The sequence below is a fragment of the Juglans regia genome, chromosome 8 (genome assembly GCF_001411555.2).
Source record: "Juglans regia cultivar Chandler chromosome 8, Walnut 2.0, whole genome shotgun sequence".
NCBI classification, from domain to species: domain Eukaryota; kingdom Viridiplantae; phylum Streptophyta; class Magnoliopsida; order Fagales; family Juglandaceae; genus Juglans; species Juglans regia.
The window spans coordinates 16,768,293-16,790,989 of record NC_049908.1 but is presented as its reverse complement, the minus strand read 5'-3'; the positions used below and the strand labels follow the sequence as shown (position 1 = coordinate 16,790,989).

Genomic DNA, 22,697 nt, shown 5'->3' with positions numbered 1-22,697 from the left:
CGGTATTGCAAGAACATCACGTGCAACCTTTGAAAGTACGCGATATTTAACTGAATTCACCTTCCACCAAATTAGAAGGTCAAAACTATCATCTTCATCCTCACATCTTTCTGCTACATATCTATCAACCTCTGACTTACTTTCCAAACTATCTTCTGACTGCAATTGTTGTTTAAATTCAGCCATCATTTTTGCCTTTCTACTAGCCACATTGTCAGCTAAAAGAGCTACATCTTCATATTGGGAACTTGTGCGCTGAGGAGAATGCCCTTCTTCATTTTCCATGTATGCCTCATATATGCGGATAAATGCATTTTTCACCTTCCAACTAAAATCAAGTTTTTTTGCATGATCATATGCATACATTTTTCCCAACCCAAAATCAAGATATCGCATCTTGTAGCAAGGATCAAGAAGAACACCAACATAGAATAACATATTTTGATTTTCCAAGTTCTCCCAATACTTGTCAAACTTTCTCTTCATATTTGTGGCCATTAATCCCACCACGGGTTTCGTTCTTCACACTCCATATTAATAACATCTTTAATAATAACCAACTCCGGGATAAAAACATTACAAGTTACATATTCACCCCCCGAGAATTTTAAAGTTGCATCATGAAATAGTGCAAAGAACCTCACAAACAACTGTACCTTCGCCCAATCGGATGCATTGGGAGTAGGGGTGTAACCGGTCCGGTCCGGTCCGGTTTTGGATAAAATCTAGGACCGAACCGGTATGTACCGGTTTTGTATTTTTCAAAACCGATTACGCACCGGTTACCCTCTTAAACCGGTACTTCCGGTTTTACAGATTTTCGGTCCGGTCCAGTCCGGTTTTTCAGTTTTTTTAAAATGTAAATTTCACAATTTGTCATTAAAAATTTGTTTATAAAAAAAATTGATTTAAAAAAAACTGTTTTATACTTTTATTAATATATTAGACTATATAATAGTATTAATATTAGACTATTGGTATAGTTATAAGTTATATATTAATATTAGTTATAAACTTTTAGTGATTTAGTATTAACATTTTATATAATAATTTATAAATTATAATAAGAAATTATTTCATATATGAATATATATGTTATATATAAAATTTCACATAAAAATTTATAATTATACATTATATATAAAAATTATATATATTAATATTTAATATATATAAAATATTTTGTATAAAACTTATATATAAAAATATTATTTTTTATTTTTTTTAATCAACCGGTCCGGTCCGGTCCGGTTCGGTCCGATCCAAAAAATCCCGGAACTGGAACCGGCCGGTTTTTACGTTTTAAAAACCGGTTCCGGACCGGACCAGTTCAAAACAGGTAAAACCGGTCCGGTCCAGTTTTCCGATTTTTCGGTTTGAGTTTACACCCCTAATTGGGAGGCCCTAACTTCTTTGACTTTCTCGTATTCACCACATGATCTACATTTTCATTATCGACATCGTTGTCATCATCATCTCTAATACTACTAAGGAAGCACGAATCTTCTTCCTCTAACCGATCAAAAGCCCTTTTAAATTTTGAAGCCCTCTCCAACATAAGATAGGTGGAGTTCCACCTAGTCGGTACATTTAGGCAAACTTGGCTTTTATATTGAATATATTCCAACCCCACACATTTATGACATGTACTCCACATTTGAGGGGAAGATTTAACATACTTCACAACACCCCTCACATTCGCAATAGACTCATTATATTCTTTTAACCTCTCACGAACAATTAAGTTCAAAATGTGGGCACAACATCGAACCTGCAATAATTCATGTTCCAAGATCGTGTCTTTCCTATACTTTGTTTTTTTTCTCAAATAAGAAACAACTCCATTATTAGAACTTGCATTATCAAGTGTGAGTGCAAGTATTTTTGGTCGTCTCCAATCATGCAAATACATCTCTATGCCCTTACCAAGGGTATCACCCTTGTGATTTTCAACCAAACAAAAGGAAAGAATCCTCTTGTGTAACTTCCAACCATCATCAATAAAGTGTGTTGTGAGACACATATAGTTTAGGTTTTGCATGGATGTCCATGTGTCCGTGGTGAGAGAAACTCACTGCCCTCGAAGAGCATTTCTTAACTTTTGTTTTTCTCTTAAAAATAAATTAAAGCAATCATTGGCAACCGTCATACGGGATGGAATCCCTACCCACTTAGGGCAAACCACAAGCATAAACTTCCTGAAACCCTCCCCTTCAACATGCCTAAAGGGCAACTCATCAAGAATAATCATCTCTGCTAAGGCTTGTCGGCAAGCCTCAACACTAAATGCAATAGGCACAAATCCCCCACTACCACTACTACTTCCTCCCTCCACCTTCCAACCTAGAGTCGTCTGAGATTTATCCGTCTTCTTAAACGAACATTTCTTACATTGGTGTTCAATGTGATACTTCATGTTTTTCGTACCATTGGTCTTCGTATCACATGCATACGAAGCACCACAATAATTACATGCAGCCCTAGGTTTACTTGGATCACCTTTTGAAATTTTTGTAAAGTGTTCCCAAACAAAAGACCTAACTCTACCTCTTTGTGACCCACCAACTGATTGATCACTTACAATGGGTGGGGTGGGGGTGGGGGTGGAGGTGGAGACATGTTTGGTCTTGACTCTTGCACATCATTTGTAGAAGACTTCATTTATAAAATGGAGTCAGGACAAACAAGACAAAAAAGACAAAAGAATAAAAGAATTAGAAAACAAGCATTAATATATAGTGTTAAAGCCTTGTAAATTCATGCATCTCAACTATATAATATATATGAGCATATATATGTATGTATATATGAGTAATGAGTATATGAGTTATATTTTTCTACAAAGTAATGCATCTCAGATTCTCAACTATATATATATAAAATATATATGAGCATATATAACTCATATATATATATATATGAGTTATATTTTTCTACAAATTATATGCATCTCAGGTTCTCAACTCATATATATATATATATATATATATAAATATACATACATATATATATGCTCATATTCATTCCAAGAAAGCCTAAAATGCAAGAGTGCCAAAAATCACATACAAATTATATGCATCTCAGATTCTCAATTATATAATATATATATGAGTTATATTTTTCTACAAATTATATGCATCTCAGATTCTCAACTCATATATATACATACATACATACATATATATGCTCATATTCATTCCAAGAAAGCCTAAAATGCAAGAGTGCCAAAAATCACACAATATTACCATTGTGCTTCGACCAACAAAAAAACATTGTGCTTCAACCAAAAAAAAAAAAAAAAAATTCGGAGTCCCTGACCCGTAAGTTTTCTGTAAATCCCTTTTTTGCCACACATGACACAAGTTCACAACAATGTCAACAAGTTCACAACAAGAGTCAAGAGTCACCGAACCAAAATCGGTGTCTGGCGATAAAAACCAAAATCAACACCCAACGAGAGTCAAGACTCAACACCATCAAAATTCGAGAAGATTAAATACCAGAGAGAGAGAGAGAGAGAGAGAGAGAGAGAGAGAGAGAGAGAGAGTACCAAAATACTCGACGAAGGGAGGCGACCGAGGGGCTGGAGGAGGGGGGGATGCGACGGCTAGGGTTTTTCCGAATCGCAAAATCGCCTTTCGGGGGAGAGGGGGGCGAACTAGGGAAGTGAGGGCACTGAGGGGGGTGGGAGGGGGGGGGGGGGAACTAATGTTGAAACAGCGCCGTTTGGATTGAAATTGGATCCAATCGGCGCCGTTTCAACAGACGGTTTATTAAAAAAAAACTGAAACCAAAATCCTGCCCCTCCTGGACTTAAACGGCACCATTTAGGTCCTATTTTATACTAAATGGTGCCGTTTTGGCTTTTTGGCAGTTGGCAGATGAGGTGTCCATAGGAGTCTAGGACCGTATCTCCCCCTCATTAATAATTTAATACATTAATATTAATAATACTAATTTAATACTATAGACTTAATACATTAATTTTAATAATACATTAATAATTTAATACTATAGACTTATAGTGATTAGTTATTATCAATCATGATTAATATAAGTTATAACTATATAATAGATTAATAGTATTAGTACTAGACTATTAGTAATATAGTATGGCTATATGTTAGTAATATACTAATATTAGTTATAATGATTTAGTATAAGTTATAACTATATTACTATAACTATAACTATTAACTAATGTCTTAGTCTATATTAGACTATTACTAATATTCTATTAGTATATATATTTTTTAATATCATATTAGAGTCTAGAAGTAGAGTCTAGACTATTAATATAATACTTGCATTAGTATAAATATTAATAATTTAGTATTACTATAAAATTATAAATATTACTATTAGTATAAAATTATAAATATTAGTATTAGTTAATAATTACTTAATGATGAGTTAGTGATAGGATTAGGTTAATTAGTCAAATGAAAATTATATACTTAATATATGTAAATTATTAAATTATATATATATATTTAATTCGGTCTGGTCCGGTCCGAAAAACCACTGGACCGTGGACCAGACCGAATTCATTCGGTCCTTTGAATTTCGGACTGGACCAGACCGAAACCACTCCCGGTCCAGTCCGGTCCAGACCGAATTGGTCAGTCAGGTTGGTTTTTCCGGTCCGGACCACCCGATTCTCACCCCTACTAGCCACCACAAGGGCCACTTTGGTGGTGCCCAGAAATTGAAATTCGCAGCCATTGGGTGGTCAAGATAGGCTCAGCTTCCAACATGCTTTATTTTTACCTAAACAAAAAGAAATAATAATAAACATAATGATAAATGTGAAAATGATGGATTATAACTGTAAATCCAAATATTCAGCTTGAGTAAAGTAAAATACAAGAAACAAAAAAATTGTGGTGGCGCGTGGGGGACACGTGCCACGTTAAGAGTGTGGCGGCCAGTCGAGTCTGAAGAAACCAAGATCCCTGGTCCCAGAAACACCGCACGTCGTGGCAGTAGAAGCTTCCTAGTGTGGTGGCGCGTGAATCACATGCGCTGCTATGACCCGCGTGTGTGACTCACGCGCCTTTCCATTTGACAAAAGCCTTCGGCCGTTTGAAGGACCGGTAGTCTAGGAATCTCGAGGAGAGGGGGAGTGGTGGTCATCGGGTTTCGGAAAACAGCAAATCGTTTCACCATACTTTGGACGAAAAAACAAAAGTCACATATCATTTGAGAGAAATAATATTTGCAGTCGTCGAATGCGTAAGTGCGGTATAATTTATTTTTTTTAAAAAGAATAAAAATGAGACATACATGAAAATTAATTAATTTTTTAATAATAGATATCACTATTTTTCAAAATGACTGCGCGGTACTTGCGTACTCTACGACTGTATATAATATTACTCTTTCTCTCTTATATTAACAGTCTTTCTCTATTCTTTCTTAAGAAATTCTATTTGTAGTTCTGAGTAAGAATTGTGTATGCAGTCCCATTGATAAATGAGGGTAAAAGAGAAAAAATATATTATTTTAAAAATGATATTATTGTAATTTTAAAATCTTTTTAAATATATCTGTATGGGCTTATATGAGCAGTCCCCATTTAGGGATTATAAATAGACTAACTCTTCTTTCTTTATTAGATTTTCTGCTCATTTATTTATACATATTTAACTACTCATTGTTTGTCTTTCGAGAAAAGTGCAGAAGAAATTTTTTAACTTATTTTTTTCACATTTTTATAATTATTTAATTATTGTTGTACACATATTTTTTATTTTTCATTTGTAACAAATTTTTTTTAAACTATTAATGTAAGAGAATCTGAGTCAAATGATGCTGAGTTGTCAGATTGCACGTTTATGGCGCTGAACTATCTTGAGACGGCAAATCAGTGCAAGTACAACAGGCAACAGTGATATTTTCTTGATTTGGGACAGTTTTGAGCACGTGTTGGTATTTTAGTCATAATTTTAGCTAAAAGTATCGAAATTGTGCATATTACCCCAATTCGAAAAGCTATTTTCGGTGCGCATATTGTGGTCACCAAGATATGCTCATGTCCATTGTTTTCGAAACAAAAATAAGTTGTTTTCCCTTTCAAATCTCTAATTTTAGATTTTTTTTTTTTTACCTTCTTTGGTAATATTTCATTTCTTATTTAGAAAATGATTTTAAACCCGATTTTGGTCAGATTTTTTTGAAAATTACTTCTTTCTTTATGTCTTTATTTTTGGTGTGTTTTTTGAGATTTTTCTATTTTTGATAAAATTATGATATTTTCGAATTATAGCTATTACAACCTGGCTTGTGGGTTGATTTCGATATTCTTGAGTTTTGATAACTTTCAATTGAACATTAGAGTTGTTTTTTCTGTGTTTTTGGGTGAATCTCATAACTTTTTTATATTGATCATCTGTTGAAACTACCTGCCAGAAGTAATCTAAAGCTTATCTGGTGTCAACTACTTATCTCTCTAAACGATCATATTTTTAAAATCAACGTTTTTGTAAAAATCATATTTAAAAAAATCATATTTTCACAAATGTCCAATTTTTTTTTTTTAAATGGATCATCTCAATTGTGACATTTTTTCAAATTTCAATTATGACAAATATGAGCATGAGAGAAAGTGTAAATGACAAAAAAAAAAAAAATGTTTTATTGGTTAGAATGGAATATTTGTAAAAAGTATTTTGGGATGAACAACAACTCCTCATATTTAGAGCATTAGCATCCGGATGCGTATAGCATCTCATTCCTTAAATTTTTAATTTTTTTGACAAAAACCACTCCATCTAACTCCCTATTTTATGGAAAGTTTTTGGGATGTTACTAGTGGCTCTCTAAATATTTGAGCTATTGTTCATCCCTAAATTATTTTTTACAAATATTTTATTCTAATCAATAAAACAAATTATTTTTTTAATCATCTATACTTTCTTTTATGCTTATATTTGTTATAGTTAAAACTTGAAAAAATTTCACCTTTGAGATGATCCAATTTTTTTTTAAATATTATTGTTACGAAAGTATTGATTTTAAAAATATTATCGTTTAGAGAGATAAGTAGTCTAAATGTTACGTATGAAAAATAAAAAAAACATGGCTATAACAAATAATTACGAAAATGTGAAAAAAATCAAGTTAAAGAATTTTCTTCTGCTCTTTCCCCAAAGACAAAAAAATAAGTATTTAAAGATGTAGAAATAAATGAGTAGAAAAATAATAAGGAAAAAATAGAGAAAGATTATGAGTCGTGCTACACCCACCTAGGATGGGTCCCGATGAGGCTAAATGCCTTTTTTTCATACATTTTTTTATATCCTTAAAATTTGATTCCATAAAAAAGACTATCTTAGGACACTTTTCCTTTGCGTAAAGATTCTTAACTATCCAAGAGTTTCCAAGTCCCGGCTCTCGGTGGGGCTAGCTAGCAACCTCCACCCATTTCTCTTAGGGCTGAGCAAAAATCCGACAATCCGACTCCGAATCCGACTCCGCTCCGGCTCCGCTCCGACTCCGACTTGTCGGATTCGGAGTCGGAGGTTTTTTCCTCTTGAAAGTCGGAGTCGGAGTCGGATTCGGATTCACTGATGATCCGACTCCGACTTTGCTCCGATCCGACTCCGATCCTCCGCCTCCGACTCCGCCTCCGCCTCCGACGTGTCCCTCCGACTCCGCCTCCGCCTCCGATTTTATACATTTTTTATAAAAAGATGTGTTTTTCTATATATTAATTATTTAAATTTTATACAACTATATCTTATATAGTTAGTTAAACTCAATAATATACTAGTTAAATAATATATTTATACTATAATATATAGACTAAATTGACTAATAATAGTTTAGTATATGACTATAATATACTATAAACACTAAGATGCATAATAACATCAACATGTAATATTGTAATACTAATGAATAAACACTAATCTATAAATTTATAATAACATATAATACTAATGTATAATAACTAAAGTATTATTCATATAAATTACTAATAGTATTAATTACTATATATAAATTAGTAAACCACTTTAAGCCTATATATAAATTACTATACAAATCACTATAGTATTAATTACTAATACTATATTACTATATATTTAGTATAGTAATATACTAGTATTATACATTAGTGTACTAATACAATTAGTGATATAGTTAGCATAATATTTATACTAATACTATTATATAGACTATAGTTATAACTTATAGTATTATAACTATATTAAATCACTATAACTTATACTAATATAGTTATATTACTATAGGGTACTATTAAATTATTAACTATAGTGATATACTAGTATTAGTCTTTAGACATTAGTGTACTAATACTATTAGTGATATAGTTAGTATAATATTTATACTAATACTATTATATAGTTATACTAAATTAAAATCACTATAGCAAATACTAATATATAATTATGCTAATCACTATAACTAATAGTAATACTAATATAGACTATAGTTATAACTTATAGTATTATAACTATATTAAACCACTATAACTTATACTAATATATTATATAGTTATACTAAATCACTATAACTAATACTAATATAGTTATACTAATCACTGTAACTATATATAGTATTAATATCATTGTTAGTATAATATATATTATTAATAATAACTAATACTAATATAACTATTAGTATAACTAATATTAATACTAATACTAATATACTAATACTATTAGTGTATAACTAATATTTATATATATATTAATATATATATATATCAAGTATAAGAGATTAGAGATTTAATATATTAATATATATATCAAGTATAAGAGATTAGAGATTTAATATATATATATAGCAAGTATATTAGTGTATTACTAATATTTCATATATGTTGCATTTATTTAATATTCATATATAATAATATATATCATATAATTTTGTTGTGAATCTTCATTTATATATATATATATAATATATAAAATAGATTAGTATTGTATAGTACAATACGGCGCCGTTTATACTTGTTAATTAATCAGTTCGGAGTTCCATTTCGGCATTTCCCCCTCTTTCATCTTCAATTCTTATTTCTTCCGTCTTCATCTTCAATCTAGCCCTCCGCTCTCTCCGTCTCGCACGCGTCGCAGGCCTGCAGCCCTCCCCTGAGTCCCCTCCCTCTCGCAGGCTCGCAGCCCCTCCCTCGCGCAGCTCCTCTCTCAGTCTCTCGCAGCTCCTCTCGCGCAGCCCCTCTCTCGCGTCGGCGTAGCCTCTCTCGCAGTTTCCCTTGAAACCCTAGGTCCCGCGAGTCCGTGACCCGTCGTCACCGTCGATGGCCTCTTGAGGTGTATTGCAGCTGTGCAAACACGGAACACCGTCCCTCGAATTCGATCATAGATCAATCACTGCCCATTGAAGATTCGGTAGGTTACCCAAAGTCTAAACCCATGTCTCTGTTTTTGGTAATGTTGATTTTTTCTATGTTTATTTCCAGATTTGGCATTATAGTTTAATACATAACAAAATGATCTCCATAATTTTACGTGTAAACCAAGTGAGGAATTTTGAAATGAAAAAATCCGACTCCGCTCTGACTCTGCTCCGACTTGTCGGAGCGGAGTCGGAGTCGGATTCTATACGTGCGGAGTCGGAGTCGGAGGTCGGATTCGACCTCCGACAAAGTCGGAGTCGGAGTCGGAGGTTGGGCCCTCCGACTCCGAAAGGGTCGGTGCTCAGCCCTAATTTCTCTACTATCCCAAAACTTGTTTTTCCCAATTCGGTCTTTGATCTTTTCCCCATCTCTCCTTCCAAGTTTTCATTAGACAAAGACAACCACGAACGTTTTTTGACGTACAGTAAATAAAAGAAAAGACTAACCTTTACTCTCATGTTCTCTGACCCTTCTCTTCCAACTATTCCCGGTCTTAGCTCTTTGTCCCTGTTCCTGAGTTACAGAAAAATCGAGCTCTTCAGAGGTTGAGCATATGACTGAACATTGTCCTCTGGATCAGCTACGTTCAAAGGCTATTTTTTTAGATGATTTTTTTGGAAATAATATTTACAGTCTTAGAATGTACAAGTCTTGTGTACTCCATTTAAAAAAAAGTGATTAAATCTTGGATCTATATTAGAAAATTATTTTTTAATAATACACATTATATTTTTCTTAAAAAGAGTACGCAAGATTTACACACCCTAAAACTGTATCTAACATTATTTTTATTTTTTAATTTTATGAATGTGGCTACCCTTAAAAAATACTTGAAGTTGTAAAGAAAATTTAAAAATATATTTTTAATAAAATCGTGAAAATAGTAAGATCCATTAAAAAATACTTGAAACTAACACTTATAATTAAATTATATTATACGTTATATTTTCATCTTATTTTTAGTCATTAACTTTGAAATCAACTCATATGTTTAAGTATAATTGGAATTAAATAAATATAAAATAAATTAATAGTACTTCATCGTTACAAGACCTAAGAATATAATTAGAGATTAGATTACCTTTTTTTTTTTTTTTTTTTTTTTTTTTTTTGCAATATCAATGACTAGACAGTGGGTCCATTATTAAGAAAAATAGACTTAAAAGATTGTCGCGAGGTAAAAGTCTTTGGATTTATGCTTCACGGGGGATTTTTCCATCAAACTGATTTGAAATGTCACCCACTACAATTATTCATTGGCCAAAGTGTACATTTCTCATGAATCTTTTTTTTTTTTTTACTTTAAAGCCTAATAAAGCAACGTGCAAGATAGTCCAATAAAAAAAGAAACAAAATTAATATATGTATAATATGCAGTGTAAGATAATATATAGTAAAAATCCCTATCACATCATTTGTTATTTAAATAAATGGTTCAGATTATCTCTTTCTTTTTTTTTTTTTTTTTTTTTTTTTTTTTTTAGGCTAAATCTCAAATTTAAACTTAAAGTAAGTTATTTTTTCATCCGCATCGCCTAAAACTTCTAATTCATCCGCATCGCCTTAAACTTACAAAAACTATCTCCATCCGGCTGCTTATTTTAGGGGAAAGATTTGAGATTTGAAAAGTGACCAACTACATAAGAAGCATTCAAATTGGGATGAACAAATTTTTTTCCTATCTTTAGCTAAAAATCATATTTTTTTAATTTTTTTTATTAATTTTTACTCATCTTTCTAAAATTTTCTATATCTCATTCTCTATTTTTTTTTTATCTATTCTATTAAAATAATATTTGAGAAATGCTTGATATTCCAATTTTGGGTCTCGAGCATTTCTACCAAGACTTTTTTTTACTTAATGATTAAGTTGTTTTAATGATGTTGTGATTTGTTTTTTCCAATTTGGATATAATTGGAAGCTTTGAGAAGGTAATTAGACTGTAACGCCTATCTTTGTGGCAGGACTTTTTATAAAATGATTTTAGAAAAGACGACGAAAGTTACCGATCGATTTAAAAATTTTTACTTCCACACTCAAGGTGCAAGACTCTACATTATAAAAATAAAATGTTCTTTGAGAATAAAAGAGATTTACAGCGGAAAACATCAATCTTACAATAAAATAAAAAGGTCTCTCATGCAATTAAAACTCTCATGCCAAAACTTCCGTGCTCTTTTCCTTGGGCCGTGTTCGTCCTGACGCGTACTGCTCATTCAGTCCCTGTGGGGAGAGGGGCATACATAAAAACTAAAATAAGTCGATGACTCATAAGCATTACTTCATACAGTTAGAATAAAATATCATAGGTTTTCATTCATGCATTCATCATTTCATACATACTATACGTACATGCATACGTGCATTTGTTTGAAAATGTCACTGGACGAGATTTTTTTCTTTAAAAAGGGGCTTTCTTTTCGTAAAAACGTTTTCTCTCATCAGTGCCTTCATTTCTTAAAGAATGCGATGCATTCATACATTTATACATTCTTTCTTATCACTTTCATTGGCCGGTACACACTATTACACCCCGTGTGTTGGGGTTAGCGGTCTTTTAGACCCGGACTCCTTCCGTGGCCATAGGTTGGGAATCTCTTTTTCCGTCAGGGGGCAGCATTGGGTGCACTATCAGTACTACTTACCCAGCATTGCAATCTACCCCAGTCCATTGGTACCCTTTTCATTCATTCATATGGCCGTTACGTATTTTCATGCATTTCATTTCAGTCATTTCTTTCAGTTCAGTCCTTTTCATTTAGCAGTTCATTCATGGAAAAATGTCATTTGAAAGCATGGACTTAAACATCATTTTTTTCATGGCATCCATAAAGTATTAGCTCATAGGGACCTTTTAAAACAACATACTTTCTTCACGTCATTTAAAGCATCAGTTAAAGCTCGAGGCGTAAGCCTCAACATTGATTTTCTTAGAAAATACATACAATAGATACTACGTATAGTCATCCATTCACATGCATACACTTAATATTTTGGTTGCGTGAAAATGGGCTGCCAAGAAGGATCGTACATACGTATACTTTTGAACACTTAGCATGCTTCCGTAAAATATATTTCGTGTCGTTTCGTAAAGCATTGTAAAAAGAAAGCATTTCATTTTCATTTCGTATCTTTTTTGAAAACTTTATAAGAGTATGAACATAATATTTACCTGTACTCCATGCCATACTCATTTCATGCAGTCCATTCATGTGCGTGTCAGATGGCAACCTACATGCATACACATAACCTTGATGTCATTTTCTTCTATCTGGTGCATAAGCAACTAAACTTAGAAGGCATACACTACACTTTACTTGAAACACTCTCTTTTTATCTCGTGCTCTTACGTTCCCTTTACTATGTTACAACCTACGAGATCTACTTACGATCACTATCTCTTCCAAACTCAAGGTCTTACCTCGAGTGCTCATCCACTAAAGTAAACCCATGATTCACTTTAGAATTAAGACACTAAGACATTCTTACTCTTCCTATTGGCTACATTTCGCCGCATGATTCTGACCGACGAAGTCATGCATCCCAATTCTATACAATACACTTGTCACTACCTTCGTGCACCTTAGCTCACACTAAATTCTCATTCTCATCCATATACGCCACACGACTCTAAGCCAAATCTGAGACTTAATCACCGTGTAGGATAGATTACCCATTACATATGGTGAATCCGTCCGGCACATGTGTCTCACCAGATTACACATGTGCCTTACCCCTTTATCACCTAAGACCAACATATAACACATTGATCACATGCTCGTAAGGACAAGTGCCATACTCTAATACTAACCTTCTCTTAACCCGACTAGCATGACTTTTCATACTACCCGTCCCTTTTGATAGTTCATCCCAACACTTAACACGACAAGACTTCATTCACCACTACGCCTTATGTCACGTCATATAGCTCGAGACTACTCCCAAACTACACCGCGACCTTGTTGCTTCACCTGACATCCTGTACATCATTTCTATGCCAACTCCTAACTCATCGTGAGTACTGTCCCTCACGTACTCCTGTCACATTGTGACATCTCGTCACATTCCTGCTACGCCACTCCTACACTAACTCCTCATCCATCATAAGCACGACTACCAGTAACCAAGTCACTTCATGACATTCCCCAGTCATGCTTCCGCTGCACACTCTTACACTTGTTGATATGAACCCGTGGGAATGAATTCCCTTGAACCCACAATCAATTTGAAAACTCCCCAAGAAAGCCAAAATCAAGTCAAGGATGGAGAATCTAGACCCGATGAGAACTCGTTTCAAGAACCTAGATTATATTAAAATCTAGACCCGTTGAAGAACCCGTCTCAAGAACCCAGATTACAAAGGAGGAACGCCACAAAGGTTGTGATTTACCTTTGATAAGTTCAAGAGTTCAATCAAGAACAAGAGGAGAAAACTCAACTCACAAATAAAATTCAATATTGTCTAACTCTCAAATGAGGCTACAAAGAGTTTTTAAAGCCAAACCTAATCAAAACCCTAGCCAAAATAATGCCCCTTTTACCCAAAATTACCCTTGATGAACAGTACCGGCTACAGTACGCGCGGCTACAGTAACCCCAACAGTAAATTGATGAAACCCTAGTTCCTAAAATGTAATTTTCCAAATAAGCCCTTGGCCAAAATACAAGGCCTTCCCAAAAACATAGTTCAAAAGAAATAAGACATGTGAGCCAAGCATCTTCAAGCCCACTTATTCTAAACTAATAAAATAAATCATTTAACCAAATTGGAAGCCTCCAATAACGATAGGCCGTATGTTTAAGTCATGTCTTCCACAGCTTGAATAAAGTGGATCAAAACTGGTTCTTCTTCTTTCAGACCCATCTTCAGTGTTGGGCTCTTGCTGGCTTCATCCCAGGTGGATTGCACCAATCCTTGCATTGCTTCCTTGATCTTCTTGGCCCTTGATCTTGTAATTGGCCCATCTGGAACTTGCAAAGGATCTTTAAGAGTAGGCCCACCTTGGTTCCTATCATTCCCCCTCTCCTCAAAAGGATTCGACCTCGAATCTTCACCTACATCAAAAGGAGAAAGATCAGAAACATTGAAAGTTGCAGAAACTTTATACTCACCTGGAAGATCGACTTTATATGCATTGTCATTAATTTTCTCAAGAATTTGGAAAGGTCCATCTCCTCGAGGATGCAACTTAGTCCTTCTATGGGCTGGGAATCTTTCTTTGCGCATGTGAACCCAAACCCAATCTCCTGGTTCAAAGATGACACGCCTTCGTCCTTTATTGGCTTGGGAAGCAACCCTTTCATTCTTTTGGGCAATTTGAAGCCGTACCCTCTCATGAAGTGATTTCACCAACTCCGCCTTCTTTTGTCCATCCAAACTACTCCTGTCATCAACAGGTAAAGGCATCAAATCCAAAGGAGTAAGTGGATTAAATCCATAAACAATTTCAAAAGGAGAGTATGAAGTAGTAGTATGCATCGTCCTATTATATGCAAACTCTATAAATGGCAAACAATCCTCCCAAGTTTTTAAATTCTTATGAACAACAGTGCGTAAAAGCTGAGTTAAAGTCCTATTAACTACTTCAGTCTGACCATCAGTCTGTGGATGACAAGTAGTGGAAAATAAGAGCTTAGTACCCAATTTCCCCCACAACACCTTCCAAAAGTAGCTAAGGAATTTAACATCCCTATCAGAAACAATACTCCTAGGTACACCATGGAGTCGCACTATCTCCCTGAAAAACAAGTCAGCTATATTTGTTGCATCATCTGTTTTATGGCATGGAATGAAATGTGCCATCTTACTGAATCTATCAACAACAACAAAAATAGAATCTCTACCCCTTTTGGTCCTAGGCAGCCCCAAAACAAAGTTCATAGATATGTCGACCCATGGCTCACTAGGAACGGGTAAGGGTGTATACAACCCATGTGGCAAAACCTTAGATTTGGCCTTTCTACATGTAATGCATCTTCCACAAATACGGTTAACATCTCTCTTCATCTTAGGCCAAAAGAAATGTTCATGCAAAATGTCTAAAGTTTTCTTGACACCAAAGTGTCCCATTAACCCCCCACCATGTGCCTCACGCACCAATAACTCACGCATAGAACAATTTGGCAGACAAAGTTTGCTTTCTTTAAACAAATAACCATCATGCTTGTAAAACTTACCAAATGCCGCCTTATCACATGCCACATACACATTTGAAAAATCAGCATCATCGGCATACATGTCTTTCACGTATTCAAACCCAAGCATTTTGGCACTCATAGAAGTAAGAAGTACATACCTCCGGGATAGAGCATCAGCAACAATGTTCTCCTTACCTTGCTTGTAACGGATGACATAGGGAAAGGTCTCAATGTATTCCATCCATCTAGCATGCCTTTTATTCAACTTACCTTGACCCTTGAGATGCTTCAATGATTCATGATCGGTGTGGATCACAAATTCCCTTGGCCATAGGTAGTGCTGCCAAGTCTCTAATGCACGAACAAGAGCATAAAGCTCTTTGTCATAAGTAGGGTACTTCAGGGATGCCCCACTTAACTTTTCACTGAAGAAGGCTATGGGCCGCCTATCCTGCATCAAAACGGCTCCAATCCCTATTCCTGAGGCATCACATTCAATCTCAAAAGCTTTGTTAAAATCAGGTAATGCTAACACAGGTGCAGAGCACAACCTTTCTTTAATAGTGGCAAAAGCATTCTCTTGATTAGCCCCCCAATGAAACCCAACATTCTTTTTAATTACCTCAGTGAGTGGTGCAGCAATGGTGCTGAAGTCTTTAACAAAACGCCGATAAAAGCTAGCTAGCCCATGAAAGCTTCTTACCTCAGTGATGCTTTTTGGCGTTGGCCACTCCTTGATGGCCTTGACTTTCTCTTCATCCACCTCAATACCCTTTGTACTAACAACGTAACCAAGAAAAACAACTTTTTCCATGCAAAAGGCACATTTCTTGAAATTAGCATACAACTTTTCACATCTCAACACATCAAACACATATCTCAAATGCTCAATATGTTCATTTAAGTTCTTGCTGTACACTAAGATATCATCAAAGTACACAACCACAAACTTGCCTATGAATGCACGTAGGACATGGTTCATTAATCTCATGAAAGTACTGGGCGCATTTGTAAGTCCAAATGGCATAACCAACCATTCATAAAGCCCATACTTAGTCTTAAAAGCAGTTTTCCATTCATCACCCTCTTTCATTCTAATTTGATGGTACCCACTTTTAAGATCAATTTTACTGAAAATACATGAACCATGCAATTCATCAAGCATATCATCCAATCTAGGAATGGGATGGCGATACTTTACCGTGATATTGTTGACCGCCCTGCAATCAATGCACATCCTCCACGTCCCATCCTTCTTTGGCACTAGTAGCACTGGTACTGCACAAGGGCTCATGCTCTCCCTCACGTACCCCTTGCTCATCAAATCCTCAACTTGCCTCTGAAGCTCCTTTGTCTCCTCTGGATTACTCCTATAGGCTGGTCGGTTTGGAATAGCAGCCCCGGGCACAAAATCAATCTGGTGCTCAATGCCTCTAATGGGTGGCAACTCATTCGGCATCTCCTCCGGGAATACATCCTCAAACTCCTGCAACAAAGAAACAGCCAAACTAGGAAGAGACTGGTTAGTTTCATCAAGAGTAAGATAAGACTCTTTATAGACAAGAAAAATCATAGGGCGATCTGCGAAGAAAGCCCTCTTAACCTCACTCTCTCTTGCATAGAAACTCACTTTTGCCTTTCCTTTTCTCTCAGAAGACTCTCTTTCTTTTTTCTCTCGTGGCTCCACTATTTTTTCTTTACTCTCAGCCACCTCTCTACTTTCTTTCTCACTCTTTCTTTTATGCTCATATTCACTCTCACTCTTTCTTTTTTGCTCAATCTCTTTTTCACTCTTCCTTTTTTGATCACTCTCATTTTCACTCTTTCTCTTCTGATCACTCTCATTTTCACTCTTTCTTTTTTGAGCAACCTCACTTTTCAATTTCAATTGGTCCTCATAGACCTGGCTTGGAGTTAAAGGAGCAAGTTTAATTGTTTTGCCCTCCTTTTCAAAGCTGTACATGTTCTTGAACCCATCATGTGTCACTCTCCTATCATACTGCCACGGCCTCCCCAACAAAATATGGCCCGCATGCATAGGCACAACATCACAAAGCACCTCATCTTGATACTTCCCAATAGAAAAAGTAACTAACACTTGTTTATCCACCCTAACCTCTCCACAATCATTCAACCACTGCAATTTGTATGGTCTAGAGTGTTTTAAGGTTGGTAAATTCAATTTCTCAACCAAAGTAGTGCTAGCCACATTAGTACAACTCCCTCCATCAATGATCATACTACATACCTTATTGTTGACATGGCATCTAGTATGGAAAATGTTCTCTCTCTGTTGCTCTGCATCATCCACCTTAATGTGTGCATTAAGAGCACGCCTGGCAACAAGAGACTCACCTGTCACAGGGTATACCACTCCATCATCATCACTAGCATCATCCAACTCGGGCACCTCATCACTATCATCTTCACTCTCAGTCATCACCTCCCCATTGTCACGCATAATCATCACCCTCCTATTTGGACATTGAGAAGCAATGTGCCCTGAACCCAAACACTTAAAACATTTGATATCTCTATTCCGTGAAGGTTGGGATTCTACCTTGGGTTTGTTGCTAGTTCCCTCATCTTTTCCCTTAGGTGGTTCGGTCTTTCTCTTTGCTTCAGCTGGATCATTCCTATCCCATTTTGATTTCCAAGTAGTGCTAGAAACCGTAGTGTACCTTGCTGTCCCTTTTCTCTTTAATTGCCTCTCCACCTTCATAGCCATGTGCACCATGTCCTCTATCTCCACATAATGCTGCAATTCAATTACATTGGCTATGTCCCTATTCAACCCACTCAAAAATCTAGCCATGGTGGCCTCTCGGTCCTCCTCTACATTAGCCCGAATCATCGCCACCTCCATCTCCTTATGGTAATCCTCCACACTCCTAGACCCCTGTGTAAGATTTTGTAATTTCTGAAAAAGGTCTCTATAGTAATGGCTAGGAACAAATCTCCGCCTCATGAGAGCTTTCAACTCTCCCCATGTCTCTATAGGCCTCTCATAATTCCTTCTCCTATTGGTCACTAATTGATCCCACCAAATAATAGCATAATCAGTGAACTCAATTACCGCCAACTTCACTTTCTTCTCCTCAGAGTAATTATGACAATCAAACACCAACTCTATTTTTTTCTCCCACTCTAGATAAACCTCAGGGTCAGTTCTACCTTGGAAAGATGGTATTTTCATTTTGATGCTACCAAGGTCTCTATCTACACCATCCCGACCCCTTAGATTCCCCTCAAGTCCTCTTTCATGCCTAACTCCTCTATTTCTACCCGACCCAACGTCAGATGCTAAATCTTCCTCTTCCCCACCATCTCCTTCATTCTCATACTGATTTTCGACTCTATGCTCACATCGCCTCCTATCCCTCCTACCTTGTAGATTTCTAATCGCTGCTTCTTGATGATCCATCCTATCCCTCACTTCACCCAACACCAAGTTTAACCGCTCAAACTGTTGTTGCATGGCTTGCAACACAAAGGATGAGTTATCTGCTCTCCCCCTTGGTGATGCGCTACTCCGATGAGACATTATTAGGCGCTACACAAGAGAAAGTTAGTGGCAAAAAAAAAAGTAAACCTCACACACTCCCTCACGTGTTTACACTCGAATAATGACACTCCACTCGTGTTTCACTCTTAATTGGCTTTTTTTCGATAATAGTCTCACACTCTCTTTGCCTTTTACCTCAAGAGTTTTCCCACTCAAGTTCTTTAAGAACTAATTGACTCAATCAAGACAAAGCAACCTTGTTTTATCCCAACTAGTAATTAAGTCCAAGAAACAAGAACAAGAGAAACACGGAAGGAATGAAAAAAAAAATGGCACGTGAATCAAGAAAATTATACGAATGAAACAGTAGCAATAAGACAAGATATCAACTAGAATCACCCCCTTTGATGATAAGGATCAAGGAAAAAAAAATCTCGATTTTTTTTTTCACGATTTTTTTTTTTTCTTTTCCTTTCTTTTCTTTTCTTTTCTTTTCTTTTCTTTTCCTTTCACCAACTGATTTGATCACAATCAAGAATAAGCAGTTGAGAAAAACCCTAACAATAACTCAAAAACCCTTGGGCAAATGATATACGGCAGCCCCTAGAACAAGAGATTTCAGCCAACACAAACCCTAGAACAATGAATTTCAGCAACCCTACTAACCACCACTATTTTTTTTTTTGTAATCAATCCTAGAACAATGACACCCTAGAATTAAATATGCAAGAAATAAAAGATAGAATAAGACCTGATTGGAAACCTTGCTCTGAATACCAAATGATATGAACCCGTGGGAATGAATTCCCTTGAACCCACAATCAATTTGAAAACTCCCCAAGAAAGCCAAAATCAAGTCAAGGATGGAGAATCTAGACCCGATGAGAACTCGTTTCAAGAACCTAGATTATATTAAAATCTAGACCCGTTGAAGAACCCGTCTCAAGAACCCAGATTACAAAGGAGGAACGCCACAAAGGTTGTGATTTACCTTTGATAAGTTCAAGAGTTCAATCAAGAACAAGAGGAGAAAACTCAACTCACAAATAAAATTCAATATTGTCTAACTCTCAAATGAGGCTACAAAGAGTTTTTAAAGCCAAACCTAATCAAAACCCTAGCCAAAATAATGCCCCTTTTACCCAAAATTACCCTTGATGAACAGTACCGGCTACAGTACGCGCGGCTACAGTAACCCCAACAGTAAATTGATGAAACCCTAGTTCCTAAAATGTAATTTTCCAAATAAGCCCTTGGCCAAAATACAAGGCCTTCCCAAAAACATAGTTCAAAAGAAATAAGACATGTGAGCCAAGCATCTTCAAGCCCACTTATTCTAAACTAATAAAATAAATCATTTAACCAAATTGGAAGCCTCCAATAACGATAGGCCGTATGTTTAAGTCATGTCTTCCACAGCTTGAATAAAGTGGATCAAAACTGGTTCTTCTTCTTTCAGACCCATCTTCAGTGTTGGGCTCTTGCTGGCTTCATCCCAAGTGGATTGCACCAATCCTTGCATTGCTTCCTTGATCTTCTTGGCCCTTGATCTTGTAATTGACCCATCTGGAACTTGCAAAGGATCTTTAAGAGTAGGCCCACCTTGGTTCCTATCACTTGTTCTGGTACTTCACACATACTCCCAGCCATAAGTCAAATACGGTGACACCTGTCACCTCAGACTACAGGCCACATCACAGCTACTTTAGGACACTGTTCCACAGTTCCCGACACTACTCACCATGCTCTACACCCATCAACTACGCAACCATCCTTATCTTCGCGACACGCCACATGGTGTATCGCTTCACCTCATGGAGTACGTGTACTCCCTTCACACATGTTATGCCACAAAGTACACTCCACGTATACTCTTCCCAATCCACACAATGCCAAGTCACTATTATAACACATATTCCACAACCACCCTTCACAGCACAGTCCACAACACTACATAGCACACTTCCTAACTACGTCCAACACTTCACGTACACAGTACATCACAATTACTAACAGCACAGTCCACAACCTAACCAACCAACTAACGTAAATAACGAGAAATAGAAGGTTATACCATTGTCGGGGTTGACCCATGCATTGTTCGCTGACCATCATGATTCATAACGTCAGAAGGGTTGTACATGGCGGCTAACACCGCGTACGGTGGCTGTCATCCATGTGCAGTGGCTATTTTGGCCACTGGAGGTGGCTATAGGTGCGGGTCTGGAAAGGGCTAAGCATGAAAGGGCTTGGGAGGACCTTGGCGAGGTGGTGGTGGCATCTGTAAGGTGGTGTGGCAGCTCTACGGTGGCAAATCTAAGCCGTGCGTGAGGGAGAGTCTGTGCGTGTGAGGGAGGGGCTACCGGCCTCGGGTCAACGGGAGGAGGAAGGAGAGAGGTCAGGGGGAGCTCATGGTGGTACTCGATGGGGCTAGAACCGACACACGGCGGCGCTAGGGCCGTCGGTGGTGGTGAAACCCGTGTGAAACCCATTTATGGGTTGTGTGCGTGTGTGCGATAGAGAGGGAGAGAGAGGTTTGTGGTGGCTAGGTCTGCGAGAGGTGGTCACTGGTGTGAGGTGGTGGAGGTGCGGTGGCCTGGGTAACCGCGTACGGCGGCTCTAGGAGCCGTGCGACGGAGAAGGTGCCTGCGAGATGGAGGCTGGGTTCGATGGTGGGAGCTCGCCGGCGTGAGAGGACGCCGATGGTGGTGGCGGTGAGGCGGGCGGCACCGGGCTGGGTTGAGGGAGAATTGGGTGAGAGGGGGGAAAGCTTGCAGCGTACGTGTGAGGGAGAGGGAGGAGAGAGAGAGGAGAGGCAAAACTGAGGGAGAAAGAGATGGGGCTTGGGTATTTAATCCAGACCCTTCATCTTGGGATCCTCAAAACGATGTAACGGTAAGAGATTAAACACCGATTTAACTTAAAAACATTGAGAGGAATTAAGATAGAATATTATATAAATTAAACTTTAGTTTATAAAATAATATTATTTCATCATTAATAAAATGAAGTCTTATTTAATATCTTTAAAAGAATAAAACCATTTAATTAATTAGAGTTTTCAACATAATTTAAATCTCATAATATTTTAAATAACTGAAACTATTTTATTAAAATGATTTCCTAGAATTATAATATTTTTGGAGCTCTTCAAAAATATTATAATTGTCTTATTTAAAATCAAGTTTGGTTCAATAACACTGGAAATACCCTATATAAATATTTCCATGGCATTTAAAATATTTGAGGGCTTTAAAACATTGGCTTACTTTAGAAATCACATAATATCTTTAGAAAGATGCAATCGAGATTCAGCACGCATAACGAGGCTCGTAGTCAAATTTTTTACATAAAAAAGAATAAGCGGGCTGTTACATAGGCTACGACGGTTGTTTTGGGGTGGACCCATTAGGAAGAAGTAGGGGTTTGACTATTATGTAGAAAGTAAAAATTTGTTTTGAAGTTCACAATTTTTCCTTGGGACATGTTAGTGGTCGGATCATTGAAGAGAGGAAGAGAGTCAGATGGCTTCTGACTGGATTTTATGGTCACTCATAAGTGATTAAAAGGGAAATGTCATGGGACTTGTTGTCTAGACTTAATCAAAGGAACATTCTATGGTGCCTAATTGGAGATTTTAACGAGATTCTAGTTCATACTAAGAAGAGAGG

General features: G+C 36.5%; 2 protein-coding genes across 2 annotated transcripts in view; both read right to left on the bottom strand.

The window, feature by feature from the left end:
* Positions 1–11,537: 11,537 nt before the first annotated feature.
* On the bottom strand, positions 11,538–18,621 carry LOC118349198 (the record flags this gene model as incomplete). The annotated part of the gene is made up of 6 exons (XM_035692789.1): positions 11,538–11,606; positions 14,293–14,627; positions 14,766–15,546; positions 15,676–16,311; positions 16,759–17,007; positions 17,509–18,621. Coding segments are annotated over 6 exons (3,183 nt in total), but the record flags the coding sequence as incomplete, so codon positions are not given.
* Positions 18,622–21,571: 2,950 nt separating this feature from the next.
* The window catches only part of LOC118349197, a gene marked incomplete at its 5' end in the record, with an annotated part of 8,911 nt that continues 7,785 nt past the window's right edge, over positions 21,572–22,697 (bottom strand). Inside the window, one exon of the mRNA XM_035692788.1 lies at positions 21,572–21,760. Coding sequence (XP_035548681.1) covers positions 21,572–21,760 — 189 coding nt within the window. The remainder of the gene's footprint in view (positions 21,761–22,697) is intronic.